This window comes from Phoca vitulina, unplaced genomic scaffold (genome assembly GCF_004348235.1).
Source record: "Phoca vitulina isolate PV1807 unplaced genomic scaffold, GSC_HSeal_1.0 scaffold52, whole genome shotgun sequence".
Taxonomy (NCBI): domain Eukaryota; kingdom Metazoa; phylum Chordata; class Mammalia; order Carnivora; family Phocidae; genus Phoca; species Phoca vitulina.
In genome coordinates this window covers 568,703-585,924 of record NW_022589755.1, presented here as the reverse complement: position 1 = coordinate 585,924, position 17,222 = coordinate 568,703, and the positions used below count along the sequence as shown (strand labels likewise).

Sequence of the window (17,222 nt, the reverse complement as noted above, 5' to 3'; positions counted from 1 at the left end):
TCAGTTTCCTCAGACCTAAGCCGAAGAGTGGAATTGCTAGATCATGTAGTGACTGTCTGTTTAACTTTCTGAGGAACCATCAGACCGTTTTCCAAAGCACTGACCCATTTGGATCCAGTCTTCACTCCTGTATTTCCACAGCTCTCAGCAGCTCCCGGCTTACAGCACCCACCACAACTGGCCATGCTTTACAGCCCCTTGCCTGCAGACCCTTTTTCCTCACCAGGTCCCAGCTCCTTAAAAACAGGGATGTTTGCATCTTAATCCAGTGTCATATCTATTTTGATATTCTCAGCTTCCTTGTGAGGAAAATAGAGGCAAGGTACTGGGATTGATAGATAATATCCCTGGAAAAGTTTTGTATCATGAAAGCGATTCCTTAGCTTGGTCTGAGATACTGCCCAAAGAAATTATTTGTGCTTTTGGTTAGGACCAAGGAAAGAAAATCCTAAAAAAAACATAAATAAATAAAAAATTTAAAAAAAAAGAAAAAAGTCCTGACAGTCTCTCTTTCGTATTCATGAAGTTGGATTTTTCTCTTTTCCAATTAAGTTATAATTATTAATGGACTATGAGAGCTAAGAATCAAGAATCGTTGCACATATGAATTTATTTTCTGTTATATACTTGTAGTTTTCTTCTTCAGAGTGCTCTGAACAGAGCCCTCCGGGAGTGAGTCATGCTCAGGTCCCCAGTCGTGGGCTGTCCTTGCAACTGCTGGCTCCACGCGGGCTGGCATGTCCTGCGTCTCTTTCGTTTGCTCTCCTAGATCCTCTGAGAATATACTGTGCATAGAATTCCCTATTTTTGTTTCCATTAATAAATCTTGTTCTTTCTTCAATGTCTTGTTTACCATATGCTTTCTTCTTTTGGATCTAATAACTAAAACATAGACATAATGTTACTGAAATACTAATAAATGAGGAATAGAGATAAAAGAGGTGACAGAAAAAGTATGGAAAAATAAAGGTGTAAACAGTAGAATTGTCAAGATATAATGGATGTTATTTCTCTGAAAAGGATGGTGAAAATTGAATTTCAAAGTTATTTACTCCCCCCGCCAAAATAAAGCTATTTTCCCACATCTTATATACAAGCTTTATAAATGCTCAGTTAAAAAAAAAAAGAATGTCGGCTGATGAATGGATAAAGAAGTTGTGGTATATATACGTAATGGAATATTACTCAGCCATAAAAAAGAATGAAATCTTGCCATTTGCAATGACATGGATGGAGCTAGAGAATATTATGCTCAGTGAATTAAGTCAGTCAGAGAAAGACAAATACCATATGATTTCACTCATATGTGTAATTTAAGAAACAAATGAGCAAAGGGGTAAAAAAGAGAGTGGCAATCCAAGAAACAGACTCTTAACCATAGAGAACAAACTGATGGCTACCAGAAGGGAGGTGGGTGGGCGGATGGGGAGAAACAGGTGACGGGGATTAAGGAGTGCACTTGTGATGAGCACTGGGTGTCATATGGAAGTGCTGAATCACTATATTGTACATTTGAAACTAATATTACACTGTATGTTAACTAACTGGAATTTAAATAAAAACTTAAAAGAATGGAGAAAAGCTATACTTCAAAGTAAGGAAAAGACATTGAAAAAATATTTCCTAAGGGTAAACAAGGGCATTAAGGTCAGTGAACATCACTGATCACTGCACTCCTGGCCTTCCAGCCTGTCTCTGACTATCTGCGTCTGGGGTTGTTAGAGAGGAGATCCATACAAGGGAAGACTGACATGGTTGAATCAGACACTGCACTGTACGTATTTTTGCTCTAGAATTTTTTTAAGTGGGTATCTCAGAACTTCTACAAAATCAGGCTTATATGAACACATATGCTGCCTTCTCTTCACAAAGATTTGCAGGCATGGTGAGCATCTCTCATACAAGGGTCTGTTCTGTGGGCTGGATCCTGTTCACATCAGATGGAGGCAGACTGTGCAAGAGAGACATCTGTCTATCTGTGTTCTAGACTCGGGAATAATGCCACGCTGATAAGTGTGTTTAAAGGAAGAGTTTAGTCTGGGGAAAGTTTTGTTTGGGGAAAGTTTTTTCTCCTGAACTCTGCTTCTGGTCGTTGGAATTGCCCCACAAAAGGAACCAAGCAACCCCTGGCTGTTTGCCCCTCTGTATAATTTGATGAGAACAGTTCATTTCTGTCGATGTGGCTGTAAATATTCACCTTTATTACCTCAAACTCCATTAAATCCCTCCTAGCTTTGCCTTTGAAAACCAAACCGTCATGGCCAGCTCAGCTTTCATGTGACTTTGCATCTGACAAGATAAACTGGTCAGTCATTTACCTGAGTGAATGAAGTTTTCTAGCTCCTCCTCATTCTCTGGAAGTAGGAAGGTGGATTCATCCAAGCTCTCATCCTCCGAGTCCTCTTTGTCGTCGTCGACATCATCGTCATCATCTCCCAGGAATGGTATCCTGACATCGTTATAAAGCCACACCAGTTGCTGTCTTTCCTCAGCCTGGACCAGCCGACTGGAGAATAACGTAGATGAATTTAAGAGCACAATTTTCACGGGAAATCATTACATCTTCATCCTGTGACTTTTTACCGAAAAGGAGTCACTAGTACATGGTGGTAGGCAGGGGAGGGAGGCAGAAACAGACTGATCTCTAGTGTGTGCTGACAGGCAGAAGAGGAGTAACAATGCCAAATGTGGTTCAGGGCCAGGACTCGGTGAGATGAATAAGGAACTCATGTGGGGTACAAGATAATATAATAATATCTTCTTTTTAAGCTAAATAATATCTTTTTTTAAAAAAGATTTTATTTATTTATTTGAAACAGAGAGACACAGTGAGAGAGGGAACACAAGCAGGGGGAGTGGGAGAGGGAGAAGCAGGCTTCCCGCGGAGCAGGGAGCCCGATGTGGGGCTCGATCCCAGGACCCCGGGATCATGACCTGAGCTGAAGGCAGATGCTTAACGACTGAGCCACCCAGGCGCCCCTAAGCTAAATAATATCTTAATGCAACATTTTACAAAAGAAAAATGAATGCCAAGAAATCCATGATGAACAAAATATCAACATTTTAAATAAAGTCCATATAGGTATTACTGATTCTTCCATTTGCTCCACTCTCTGATATGGCTTGGCCCAACAATGTTACTGATCCTGTATTTAAAATGTTGGTATTTTGTTCATCATGGATATTTTTTGAAATAAATTTAGATTTTATAAAATATTGCATTAAAATATTACTCATATTGATGACTGAATTTTTTGGCACCCTCTTAAATTTTGCACCTGAGGTGAGTGCCTTGCTCACCCCACCCCAGATCCAGCCCTGGAAGTGGATTTTTAAGCACCTATCTCTGTTTGATGTGAAAAGGGGTAAATAGAATGCTTTCCTTTTTCCTAACATATATACCTTCCTAATTGTTTGATGTATGTAATTAGGAAGAACTGGCCTGATCCTAAACATTGTTAACAGTAATCACCCAGGGCGCCTGGGTGGCTCAGTCATTAAGTGTCTGCCTTCAGCTCAGGTCATGGGATCTGGGATCAAGCCCCACATTGGGCTCCCTGCTCAGTGGGAAGCCTGCTTCTCCCTCTCCCACTGCCCCCTGCTTGTGTTCCCTCTTTCTCTCTGTCAAATAAATAAATAAAATCTTAAAAAAAAAAACAAAACAGTAACCACCCAAATCCTGGTCTCCAATGTCTTGATTACAGTTGCAAAATTTAAGGGCATGCCAAAAAAATTCAGTAATGATGATAAATATTTTAGCTCAATATTTTAACAAATTGAAATGAATGGGGAAAAAATCCATGATAAACCAAATATCAAAATTTCAAATAAACATAGGATCCAACAGTGCTGTGATGAACCATATGGGAACCTGAGTCAAAAGAAAAAGGAGAGTCCCTATATACATGTTTTTAAGTATTTTTTTAAAGATTTATTTATTTAGGGGTGCCAGGGTGGCTCAGTTGGTTACGTGTCTGCCTTCAGCTCAGGTCATGATCTCATGGGTCCTGGGAATTGACCCCTTGTCAGGCTCCCTGCTCAGTGGGGAGTCTGCTGCTTCCTCTCCCTCTGCCCGCCCCCCACCTGCTTGTGCTCTCTTTTGTTATCTCTCTCTCAGATAAATAAATCTTAAAAAAATTTTTTTTAGGATTTATTTATTTATTTCAGAGAGGGGGTAAAGTGGAGAGGGACAGAGGGAGACGGAGGGAGAGCCCCAAGCAGACTCCGTGCTGAGTACAAAGCTCCAGGCAGGGCTTGATCCCACGACCCCAAGATTATGACCCAACCAAAACCAAGAGTCAAAGGCCCAACCGAATGTGCCATCCAGATGCCCCATGTTTTTATGTATTTTTAAGTGGTTATTCTTTTCCAGAACATTAAAGAAGTTGATAACGTATTACCAATTTGAAAGTAGTATATCAAAACTCACCTTAAGTTTAAATATTTTATCTATACCAGAAACAGAGCTTATTGTAATTTTACTTTCCTGGTTTAAATGAAAGCAAACTTACCAATAGTATTTTCAAAATCTACTTTTGGAAAAAGTTAACCACTAAAAATTACACTAAAACATGTACTTTGGGGCATGTAATTTTCCTTTTGCCTCATGCTCTGAAATAGCTTGGTGTGGCCCTATGAGTAACACAAATGTAAAAGCTATAAGAGTTGACATCAGCTCAGCAACTTAATTGGGCACTACAAGTCCCAGAGGCTGTTTTAGTGAATTATCTTAGAAAACTCTCTCTCTATATATATATATTAACATCTTTATCTATACTAATGAAAATAAACTGAAATTGCAGTTATATAAATTGAGTGCGAGATCACCATGTTAGGTATCGCACAGCTAAACATGCTGATTACACTCTCTCACTAGAAAAATGTCTTCAACTTTTACCTTTAATCTTATTTGCCTTCACTGGACGTATGTGAAGGTGGTCCTAAAATGGCTACCTTAAAAAATACCCCAAACATGGCAACATACTCCATGTGTTCATACTCAATTCCAATAGAGCAAATAATTTATTACTTCCTCGCGCTGTTTCTGATGGGATACAGCAGAATCCGAGCACTGAATCCTGGAGAAGGAATCCGTGTATCATTCTGGTCAGAGGAGCATGTCACAGTCTGCACTCGTCTAATACTAATTCAAAATGATCATATCACTTGAAAGAGCTTGGCCACAAACTTTATTTGTGCAATCAAGATGAAGTATCTTCCCCAAATGCTACTGTTTTCCCAGATAATAACAAGCGTCTAGTGAAAAGAGAGCAGTTACAATTTTCTGCTTTGCACTAAGATTCCTGCCAAAGTATCAAGTTCACTTCTTAAAAAACTTTAAATTCAATTAATTAACATATGTATTATTTGTTTCAGGTGTACAGGTCTGTGATTCATCAGGCTTATATAATACCCAGGGCTCATTACAACACATACTCTCCCCAGTGTCCATCACCAGTTACCCCATCCCCTCACCCCCCTCCCCTCCAACAATCCTGTTTGTTTCCTAAGATTAAAGAGTCTCTTCTGGTTTGTCTCCTTCTCTGGTTTCGTCGTTTCATTTTTTACTCTCTTCTCCTATGATCCTCTGCCTTGTTTCTTTTTTTTTTTTTTTAAAGATTTTTATTTATTTATTTGACACAGAGAGAGTGAGAGAGAGAGAGAGAGAGAGAGAGAGCATAAGCAGGGGGAGTGGCAGGCAGGCAGAGGGAGAAGCAGGCTCTCTGCTGAGCAAGGAGCCCGATGCGGGACTCGATCCCAGGACCCTGGGATCATGACCTGAGCCGAAGGCAGCCGCTTAACCGACTGAGCCACCCAGGCGCCCCCCTCTGCCTTGTTTCTTAAATTCCACACATCAGGGGCGCCTGGGTGGCTCAGTTGGTTAAGCGACTGCCTTCGGCTCAGGTCATGATCCTGGAGTCCCTGGATCGAGTCCCGCATCGGGCTCCCTGCTCGGCAGGGAGTCTGCTTCTCCCTCTGACCCTCCCCCCTCTCATGTGCTCTCTCTCATTCTCTCTCTCTCTCAAATAAATAAATAAAATCTTTAAAAAAAAAAAAAAAAAATTCCACACATCAGTGAGATCATATGATAATTGTCTTTCTCTGATTGACTTATTTCGCTTAGCATAATACCCTCTAGTTCCATCCACATCATTGTGAATGACAAGATTTCCTTTTTTTGATGGCTGCATGATATTCCATTGTGTATATATACCACATCTTCTGCATTCATTCATCTGTTGATGGACATCTGGGCTCTTTCCATAGCTTGGCTATTGTGGACATTGCTGTTATAAACATTGGGGTGCACATGCCCCTTCAGATCACTACATTTGTATCTTTGGGGTAAATATCCAGTAGTGCAAATGCTGGGTCGTAGGGTAGCTCTATTTTCAACTTTTTGAAGAACCTCCATACTGTTTTCCAGAGCAGCCACACCAGCTTGCATTCCCACCAACAGTGTGGGAGGGTTCCCCTTTCTCCGAATCCTCGCCAACATCTGTCATTTCCTGACATGTTACTTTTAGCCATTCTGACTGGTGTGAGGTGGTATCTCACTGTGATTTTGATTTGTATTTCCCTGATACTGAGTGATGTTGAGCACATTTTCACGTGTCTGTTGGCCATCTGTATGTCTTTGGAGAAATGTCTGTTCGTGTCTTCTGCCCATTTCTTGATTGGATTATTTGTTCTTTGGGTGTTGAGTTTTATAAGTTCCTTATAGATTTTGGATACTAGCCCTTTATCTGATATGTCATTTGCAAATATCTTCTCCGATTCAGTCGGTTGTCTTTTGGTTTTGTTGACTGTTTCCTTTGCTGTGCAAGAGCTTTTTATCTTGATGAAGTCCCAATAGTTCATTTTTGCCTTTGTTTCTGATGCCTTTGGAGACGTGTCTTGCAAGAAGTTGCTGCAGCCGAGGTCGAAGAGGTTGCTGTTTGTGTTCTCCTCAAGGATTTTGATGGATTCCTGTCTCACATTTAGGTCTTTCATCCATTTTGAGTCTATTTTTGTGTATGGTGTAAAGAAATGGTCCAGTTTCATTCTTCTGCATGTAGCTATCCAGTTTTCCCAACACCATTTATTGAAGAGACTGTCTTTTTTCCATTGGATATTTCTTCCTGCTTTGTCAAATACTACTTGACCATAGAGTTGAGGGTCCATTTCTGGGCTCTCTATTCTGTTCCATTGATCTATGTGTCTGTTTTTGTGCCAGTACCATACTGTCTTGATGATGACAGCTTTGTAATAGAGCTGGAAGTGCGGAATTGTGATGCCACCAGCTTTGGTTTTCTTTTTCAACATTCCTCTGGCTATTCAGGGTCTCTTCTGGTTCCATACAAATTTTAGGATTATTTGTTCCAGTTCTGTGAAAAAAGTTAATGGTATTTTGATAGGGATTGCATTGAATGTGTAGATTGCTCTAAGTAGGATAGACATTTTAACAATATTTGTTCTTCCAATCCATGAGCATGGGACGTTTTTCCATTTCTTTATGTCTTCCTCAATTTCTTTCATGAGTATTCTATAGTTTCCTGAGTACAGATCCCTTGCCTCTCTGGTTAGGTTTATTCCTAGGTATCTTATGGTTTGGGGTGCAACTGTAAATGGGATTGACTCCTTAATTTCTCTTTCTTCTGTCTCATTGTTGGTGTATAGAAATGCAACTGATTTTTGCGCATTGATTTTATATCCTGCCACTTTACTGAATTCCTGTATGAGTTCTAGCAATTTTGGGGTGGAGTCTTTTGGGTTTTCCAGATACAGTATCATGTCATCTGCAGAGTGAGAGTTTGACTTCTTCTTTGCTTATTCAGATGCCTCAAGTTCACTTCAGAACACCACATTTTGGGAGGATGCCAGCATCTCAGACAGTGGCTTTCAAACATTTGACCATGGTCCACAATAGGAAATACATTTTACCTCATAACTGCGTATTTGTTTTCTGCAGTCAAATGCTCCACCACTGAGCTATACCCCCTTGTATTTGTTTTCTGAAAAGTTAAAAATCAGCATTTATACTACGGAGGTTCCTCAAAAAGTTGAAAATAGAGCTACCCTACGGCCCAGCAATTGCACTACTGGGTATTTACCCCAAAGATACAGATGTAGTGAAAAGAAGGGGCACATGCACCCCAATGTTCATAGCAGCAATGTCCACAATAGCCAAACTGTGGAAGGAGCCGAGATGCCCTTCAACAGTGAATGGATAAAGAAGATGTGGTTCATATATACAATGGAATATTACTCAGCCATCAGAAAGGATAAATACTCACCATGTGCATCAACATGGATGGAACTGGAGGGGATTATGCTAAGTGAAATCAGTCAAGCAAAGAAAGACGATTATATAGTTTCACTCATATGTGGAACATAAGGAATAGCACGGAGGACATTAGGGGAAGGAAGGGAAAACTGAAGGGGGGGAAATCGGAGGGAGAGATGAACCATGAGAGACTATGGACTCTGGGAAACAACCTGAGGGTCTCAGAGGGGAGGGGGGTGGGGGGTGGGGTAGCCTGGTGATGGGTGTTAAGGAGGGCATGTGTTGTAATGAGCACTGGGTGTTATATGCGAATAATGAATCATGGAACACTACATCAAAAACTAATGATGTACTGTATGGTGACTAACATAACATAATAAATAAATAAATAAAATAAAAATTTTAAAAATTAAAAAAATCAGCATTTACATTACAAAATGTAATGCTTTTTAATATTTTTTATCCTACTAAATTGTATTCTGTCCTATTTCTTTTTTTTTTTTTCATTTATATTGTGACTCACCATGAGTACAGTCCTCTGAAAAACACTAGTGTGGAGATTTAGTATGACTATAATAATTTAGTGGTTATAAGAATTATCATCATCATCATTAACATTACTAAATAATAACCTAGTTAGTTATGTCTTAACTAGGGTGGTAAATGTTACTTAGTATATACTTACTAAATCACATAGGAAATAGCGATTCCACATATCAGGGCAATGGTAAAGGCTACACACGCAATTATAATTACTTGAACAAGAGCAGGTCTGTGCGAAATCAGTGCTAAAAATGGAAAGAAAAGTTCTCATAAAATTTCATTTCACTTGTGTCTATCAGTTAATATATTTGTTAATCATATTGTTATTTCAAAGGCAGATGGGAGACAAAATCAGAAGTACCATAAAAAATAGCAACCTTAATTTTTAAAACTATGGAGGCTAGATCACACAGCCTATGTGAACAAATATACTCTGAACTCCCACGTAAAGTAATCCCTAACTCCATTTGCTTCCTCTGCCTCTTGTCCTTTGTCAAAGCCCTCTTTTACTCTGTAGAAATACGGATCCCTGACTCAGTCTAGCAGCACCTGCCATCTCTGTAGCTAAAAGGAAAGTGGCTTTAGTTTGATGACTCAGGTGTTGCACCGATGGTCTCAGGGTGTGCAGTGCTGTGCCGAAAGGATGTTACAGAGGAGGTGAGAATGCCATTCTACGAACCTGCATTCCAGGTGTCGGTGTTCGTGGGTGTTGAGTGTGCTCTAAAATTCTGGTTGTTCTTTATATGGTTATGTGTATCACCTTTCCTATTACCTGAAATTTAAAAAATTATAACCAGAGAGTTATAGTTCATACAAATAGAACAAAAGAGCAACTGGCAAAGCAAGTACATTATTCAGCCACTTGTAAAATCTGACAAATTGAGGTGATTACTCTTCATCCTGCACTTGGCCTTCCCTCACTCTCTGTCCCTTCCCTGGCACAGAAAGAGTTCAGCAACTGAACTAATGGTGGAGATGGATGCTGGCGCACTGGCTGGGGCCATCCTTGGCCTGGGAAGGAAGGAAGACAGAGAAGGAAGGTGCAATTGCAGGTAGATGGGGAGGGGGATGCAGATACTCTCTTTTGACTGCTTGTATTTTGCCAGTGATGGAGGAAACAAGATCATCCCCTGAGGATGAGTTGGGGGTTTTGCAGAGCAAGAAAAATAGATGTGAAAGTCACCAAGCAGAACAGGAGAGTAGGTGGGTTAGGGAAATGAGAAACATATATTTTTTTAAAGATTTATTTATTTATTTTAGAAAAAGAAAGAGAGAGCGTGAGGGGGAGGGGCAGAGGGAGAGAGAATCTCCAGCAGATTCCCTGCTGAGTGCAGAGCCCAAAGCAGGGCTCAGATCTCAAGACCCTGTGATCACAACCTGAGCCGAACCAAGAGTCGGATGCTTATCTGACTGCACCACCCAGGTGACCCGAGAAACATATTTTTTTAAAATATCTTATTTATTTATTTGACAGAGAGCGAGCACAAGCAGGGAGAGCAACAGGCAGAGGGAAAGGGAGCAAGAGGCACAGCAGGGAGCCCGAGGTGGGACTTGATCCCAGGACCCCGGGATCACGACCTGAGCCCAACGCAGATGCTTAACCGACTGAGCCACCCAGGCGCTCCTCTGAGAAACATATTTTTTTATTTTTTATTTATTTTTATTTTTTATTTTTATTTATTTTTTTTTTAAAAGATTTTATTTATTTATTTGAGAGAGAGAATGAGATAGAGAGAGCATGAGAGGGTCAGAGGGAGAAGCAGACTCCCTACCGAGCAGGGAGCCTGATGCGGGACTCGATCCCGGGACTCCAGGATCATGACCTGAGCCGAAGGCAGTCGCTTAACCAACTGAGCCACCCAGGCGCCCTGAAACATATTTTTTTAATAAAGTTTCCTAGAAATGAAATTTCTGGGTATATTGACTATATTTTCTTATTTTCTGTATTTTTTAAAGGTATTTTATTTTTAAGTAATCTCTGCACCCAATGTGGGGCTTGAACTCATAACCCCGAGACCAAGAGTTGCATGCTCCACCGACTGAGCCAGCCAGGCTTTCCTATTTTTTGTATTTTTGACGCTCTCTCATTTGAGGTTTTGATCCTGGACAGACTGTCCCTCCCAGGGTTAGCTATTTCCTACAGTTCACGGACAGCTCCCCCGCGAGCATGCCTTTGATATAAACCAACCAATCCAGAGTCCACAGCCCCAGCTACCTCTCACACACCAAGCCAATGTTCCCCCTGCCCTAAATTATCCCAGGGCCAGGTGCTGGACAACTAGGAACCATTCCTATAGCCCAGAGGCCACCAAAATCATTCCAACTCTCCACTACTCTGTGTACCTACCCCACCTCACCCATTCCTTCCCATGAAAATACCAGTAAAGACAATGGGCCATGCTCTTCCCTCTTTTCCCCCTGCTTCCTGCTTCTAGGAATCTGTGAGTATAATGTTCTTCCTTCACGAACAATCATTTCTGTGTCTGTATGTCTTATCATACCTGATTAAAATAAATCCCAGGTATATTTCAATACTCTGGGCCAAAAAGTAAATATGTTCCTTTTATATTTATAAGGATTGCCAATTGCCCTCTACAGAAGCTGCACTCATTCCTTGCCTACACACAAGATATGAGATTATATACACTTGAAACTAATAGGATATTATATGTTAACTATACTTCAATTAAAAAAAATGTGAGATTAGCAGCGCCTGGGTGGCTCAGTCGGTTAAGCGTCCGACTCTCAATTTCGGCTCAGGTCTTCATCTCAGGGTTGTGAGTTGAAGCCCCGCGTTGGGCTCCACACTGGGCGTGGAGCCTACTTAAAAAAGAAAAAAAAAAAAAAAAGCAAGAGATTATATTTCCCAACTCCTTTGCAAGTTTTTTTAATGAAACATTTTGTCCACTTTCAACATGATAGCTGAAAACTGGGATGTGTATTTCCCTTATTATGAATTAGGCATCTTTCCATATAACCAAGAGCTAAGGGTTACAGAGAAAATTGGAGTCTTCCAATGATCTAAAACAATTCTGTCCTCTAACTCCACATTGGAACCTGACCTTGGGACCCAAAGCTCAGGCACAGCAGAGGTCTCAGCAAACCTCTAGTGCAAGCTCATAACACAAGTTAGTTTCAAAGTAAAGATTAGAATGCAGGTCTCCTGCTACCTTGGCAAGAATTCAATCTCTGGGCTTTGGCGGTAGGGGGGTAAACAGGAAGTGAGATATTCATAGCTGAGCTTTAGAAAAACTGATAATGTGTTTGGGATGGCTGCATGTATTAATTGTGTTTTTAAGATTTTCTGTATTTCCTGACGTTCTGACATCTGTGCTATTTTCTAGCCTGCTCTGAGTGGCCTCGACAAAACCAGCCATCCAGAGGGCACTCCTTTTTCTAATTTGCAGAAAGGGCTGTACAGATTAGTGATGAGCACTGCGGGGCGCCCTCTGGAGCCAGACACCACAACAGCTTTGGGAAATGTCCCTGAATCCCAGCCACCCTCCCAGATCCCTTGACTTACCATTATGCCCTGGGGATTGCCTGGGTATAGAAGGTCTCAGAGCTAGAAGGCCGTTCAAAGGGATCCGAGAGAAGACACAAGTTTAAGACAGATTTAGGAAAATAAATAACTTGGTATCAGACAAGGGGACCTAATAGCTAAGAAGGTAAATGCTGTTAATAAATTTATTACAATGCCTCAGAGAAATAGGTGGCTTAATTGGCAATTTGTTCTGTTTGCATCCAGCGTTTCCTTTCATGAATATGGAGAGTTAAGAACATAATGCATTTGGCTTCTGGTCTGTTTTTGCAGTCACATGAGCCGGTTGAGGACTTGACAGATTTGAAGGGGTCTGTGCTGTCATCAGAGGTCAGAGAGCCAGGGCCAGGGAGGGCCCCATGGCAATATCCTTTCCTCCTACAGAAATTAGATGCTATTATATTGTGCAGATAGCATTTCCCTTGTACGGAATAGAGATTGTTTATAAGTACCACATATCTTCACAAAGTTACTGCCTGACTTCCCCAATTGTCAGGGTCAGTTTCTCTGTTTTGAGATAAACTTTGAGTTTTTGGACTCAAAATGCAAAGCATAGAAGACAGATGATTATAAAGAACATTTTACACTTGCAAAGCATCTGTATCTGGATTCCTACGGTCTGCTGCCAAAACATCCCCCAAATTACAATTAAAGTCATAGAGACACATTCAAAAGATCCTGAGGCAGTCAAAGTTTGTGTGTGTGCTAAGTGAAATGAAAGAGAAGCACAGTAATTCCTAAAAAGAAAGCACAGCTTACAGAGAGAGAATAATATCAGACTAATTTCCAAGCAATGCTTATCTAATTATATTATTGTATGGAGCATGCTACTAACAAATACACAAGAAAAGACACATTCATACAGTAAATAGGAGGACCCCAGACTATGGTTTTCATTTCACCGAATGAGTAATACAATGACTTGAGTCCTGAGAAAACACCTTCCTGTTTAGTGACATTTGTGGATGTTTGTGACTATCTGTAGCCTTTGAAAGAAAACTTGTAGCAGTGAAATGTAATTACCCCTTTTTATTTCCCCTGAAACAAGTAAAAACAATGGTTGAAGCTACCCATTAAGTCTGTTGCTAGTTCAACTGGTTGGAACTCACCTCCATAAGGCAAGCATAAAAGAAGTGGGCATTCCATTAAAAACAAAACTAGAAAGGTGAAAGAACTTTGAACCTTGTCCATCACTCCAAAACTGTTAGTCTTTTATCATACGGATGAAAGGATATATTTAGCTATAGTGTAGTATCTGCCCTATATTTATGGGGAACTAAGAAACTCTGCTCCCTACAGAATGTTTGGGTTCTGACTTGGAGCCACCAATGTGAGGTCAGCTCGTGTTGCCACATGGACTTCCTCAACGGAACCAAGTCAACCAATGGGGATCCCAATGGGATGGGGCATGGGAGGAGGCGGCTCATCTGTGGGTACAGATAATAAAACCAGGGCCCTGCCCTCAGGGAGTGTCCAGACCAGTGAGGAGGCAGCAAAGATGAATTATAATTCAATGGGACCCCTAAGAGGCAAACAGAGAACACAGTAGGGCTCTGGAGTCAGAAGCCTGAATTCTAGTCCTAGTCTCTGGCTTCCTAGACATTTCTGCTTGATCAGGTTACTTAAGCCCTTTGGGTTTCAGTTTTCTCATCTGTAAAAATAGGAGAAAGAAATAGCACTTACCTCACAGGGTTATAGCAATGTCTATAATGTAATCCATACAAAGCTCAAAAATAGTGTTGGCATTGAACGTTAGTTCTTGTAATACGGGAGAGTATTTGCAAAAAAGTAATTCAGTACACCTCCACCCTCCGGGTACTGTTCAGAACCCTAGACCCCTTTGGCTGCCTCCAGAAGTTTCTTTAAAGGAGATTAATTGAATCATCTCAAAATGTGGAAATGGAATTGAAAATAGCATAGAAGTTGCCCCTTGTACTTGTCCTTTGTCCATCCAGTAGTTCTCAAAATACCCAAGGCAGATTTGATTCACCTCTACCAATAACAATAGCAGACCAGATCTCCTGATGCTTGTGAAGTCCCCTGGGATTAGAAATTGGTTCTACCTGCACTGTACCCGAAGGCCAGCTATTCGTTCTTCTTTCCTTCCTTCTTTCTTTCTTCTTCCTTCTTTCCTTTCTTTCTTTCTTCTTCCTTCCTTCCTTTCTTTTCTTCCTTTCTTCTTTCTTTCTTTTTTTCTTTCTTCTTCCTTCCTTCCTTTCTCTTTCTTTCTTTCTTAGATTTATTTACTTATTTTAGAGAGGAGGGGGAGGGGCAGAGGAAGAGGGAGAGAGAGCCTTAAGCAGACACTACGCTGAGCACGTAGCCTGACTTGGGCTCAGTCTCATGACTCCGAAATCATAACCTGAGCGGAAACCAAGTCGGATGCGTAACCGACTGTGCCACCCAGGTGCCTCCCCAGCTATCCTTTCTGAATGTTTGTGAGATGACGAGGCGAAGACCCTCTAGATATTGCCAGCTTCTTGCTTTATTCTTACAACACCCTAATTCCCACTCCTGTCTTCCTTCCATCCAGCTTTGCCTGGGGGATGATCCATATAAGAACTTGGTTCCCACTCTCTTTCTGTAAGTCCTGCAATCTCAGAATTGCCATTCAGACGCATCTGAACAAGTTCATCTGCTGCGTCTGTTTGGAGTTTTTGTTGTTGTTGTTGTTAAGCAGGTTCCAAGCCCAGCGTGGAGCCCAACACGGGGTCTGAACTCATGACCCTGAGATCTAGACCCAAGCCAAGATCAAGAGTTGGATGCTTAACTGACTGAGCCACCCAGGTGCCCCTTTGGACTTGTTTTTGGACTACCAACTTCCATATGGGCACTGCTACTGTTAGACTTGATTTTGGACTGTCAGAATCCCCATGGACACTGCTTTCTCTGGAGTTAGTTTTAGGATATCAACTTCCCAATGGTTACTACTGCTTTACCCAGTCCTTTCCCTTCGGTCTCTGGACACCTGGCTCTTCAAGACTTGTTCTTGAATTGGCTCATACATTCCATGCACCCAGCCCAGCTGGATGAATTGTATTAATCCATCAGAACACCACTATGGTTTAACGATACTGACAGATGTGTAGGTCAGGTCAAGTTGTGAAGATCAGGCCAAGAGATAAAAGTCTTTCATGACATTACCAAAATCTTCCAACAGATTCCCTTAAATCCAGAGTGCCCAACCTGTTCTCTTGGCTTTCTCCCACAAAGTGGGGTACCTGGTTGAGAACTGGGTCCCAACCCTTGTCATATGACTAATAGGACTCTTCCTAGTTTTTCCCTTTATCAAAGTTTGCCCATCCCAATCACCTTCAACCCAGGTGGCAAGCATTATCATCCCAATTAGTATTGTTAATGATGTTGAGACACCACAAAGTAGATTGTATTGTAATTTTTTAAATTCTAATTGACATAACATTGTATTAGTTTCAGGTGTACAATGATCTGATATTTGTAGATATTGCTAGATGATCACCCCAATAAGTCTAGTTAACATCTATCACCATACAGTTAACAAAACTTTTTTCTTGTGATGGGAACTTTTAAGATCCACTTTCTTAGCAACTATAGCATTAAATATGCAATATAATATTATTAACTTTAGTCACTATGCTGTACGTTACATCCTCATGACTTATTTATTTTGTAACTGGAAGTCTGTACCTTTTTACCCCCTTCACCCATTTCGCTGTATTGTAAATTTTAAAACTTCATATTTTTCTGCTGCCTCAACAGCCACACAAATAGGCTGTGAGCACTCCACCAAATGACCAGGTTACCTAAGTGAGAAGACTGGTCCCTGCCACAAGTTTTCCTCTTTGCCCTCCCCTGAATGTGACCTATCAACATTCAAACGTATCAGTGACATCCTCTCCCACCTATTCTTGCGTACTCCATCCCGGCCCCCAGTAAAAGTACTTTCCCATGGATACTCACCTTCTGCTCCCCACCTGCTTGGTTGAGCTCGCTCTCTAGGTGCCCACGCTGAGCAGCTCCTCATGGGGTGAAGTTGACTCCTGGTGTTATAATTCTATGGGTTTTGACAAATGTATCACGCATGACATTTATCCATACTTTTAGTAGTATACAGCACAGCTGCATTGCTCTAAAAATCCTTTGTACTCCACCTCTTCATTTCTCCCTTCACCGTCTCCCTGGCAATCACCAATCTTTTTACTGTTTCCATAATTTTGCCTTTTCCGAAATGTCGTATAGTTGGGATCATATAGTATGCAGCCTTTTCAGATTGGCTTCTTTCACTTAGTAGTATGTATTTGAGGTTCTTCCATGTCTTTTCATGGCTTGATAGCTCATTTATTTTTCAAAGCTATTATTTTGGATAAGTAGTTTGGATGTTCTTAAGTTTGCAGATTAATTTAGTGAAAACTCCCATTTCTACATTACTGGGTCTACTCATGCAAGAAGCACTTGTATCTCTTAATCATTCACATTTTCATTTACATCTCGTGAAAACGTATGTAAATTCATCGCCACCGGTTTCAGTTCTTTTCAATTTCCCCTCAACATAAAACGTCTGTGTGTCTGCAAAGCGGAATTCCCCCTTTATATACCCCCTCCGCGCCGGCACACGAGCCGACCTGTCGTCCCGGTACTCGCCAGCTGCCCCCAGGCTAGTCCCCGCAGGGACGTCGACGGGCCCACCCGCCACAGAACTTCCACGCCGCCGTGATCGCTCCTGCGGCCCCGGGAGCGAACGACCCGCGGAGCGAGCCGGGCGAGCCGACGCCCACGGGGAGCAGAGGACCCTCTGCGCGCTCTTCGCCCGAGCGCCGGACTTGTCCCAGAAGGCCGCGCGGCGCTGCGGCGTCGCCTAGGTAACCGAAGGACGCGGGCCGGGCGAGCCGACGC

General features: G+C 41.5%; 1 protein-coding gene across 3 annotated transcripts; it reads right to left on the bottom strand.

Annotated features, from left to right (window-relative positions):
- Positions 1–2: 2 nt before the first annotated feature.
- Positions 3–17,216, bottom strand: CUNH19orf18 (chromosome unknown C19orf18 homolog). Of its 3 annotated transcripts, XM_032388633.1 has the most exons (7): positions 16,952–17,216; positions 16,290–16,383; positions 12,333–12,374; positions 9,489–9,581; positions 8,952–9,054; positions 2,319–2,506; positions 3–882 (listed from the first exon to the last, which is right to left on the bottom strand). In XM_032388633.1, the coding sequence occupies exons 2-7, from the start codon at positions 16,351–16,353 to the stop codon at positions 620–622; spliced, it is 753 nt and encodes a 250-aa protein (XP_032244524.1). In that variant the 5' UTR covers positions 16,354–16,383; positions 16,952–17,216; the 3' UTR covers positions 3–619. The 3 variants fall into 3 exon arrangements, with proteins under 3 accessions (XP_032244524.1, XP_032244525.1, XP_032244526.1); XM_032388634.1 differs by lacking the exon at positions 12,333–12,374 and having other exon boundaries at positions 16,290–17,216; XM_032388635.1 differs by lacking the exons at positions 9,489–9,581; positions 12,333–12,374 and having other exon boundaries at positions 16,290–17,216.
- Between the last annotated feature and the right edge of the window lie 6 nt (positions 17,217–17,222).

What these genes read in the sequence shown, in the direction of transcription:
- CUNH19orf18 (XM_032388633.1), bottom strand. Translation starts at nt 16,353, where the DNA reads ATGAGGAGCTGCTCAGCGTGGGCACCTAGAGAGCGAGCTCAACCAAGC. An exon ending in AAGCAGGTGGGGAGCAGAAG is followed by an intron (nt 12,375 to 16,289) that starts GTGAGTATCCAT and finishes ACGGCCTTCTAG; the next exon opens with CTCTGAGACCTTCTATACCC. An exon ending in GCTATTTCCTATGTGATTTA is followed by an intron (nt 2,507 to 8,951) that starts GTAAGTATATAC and finishes GTTATTCTCCAG; the next exon opens with TCGGCTGGTCCAGGCTGAGG.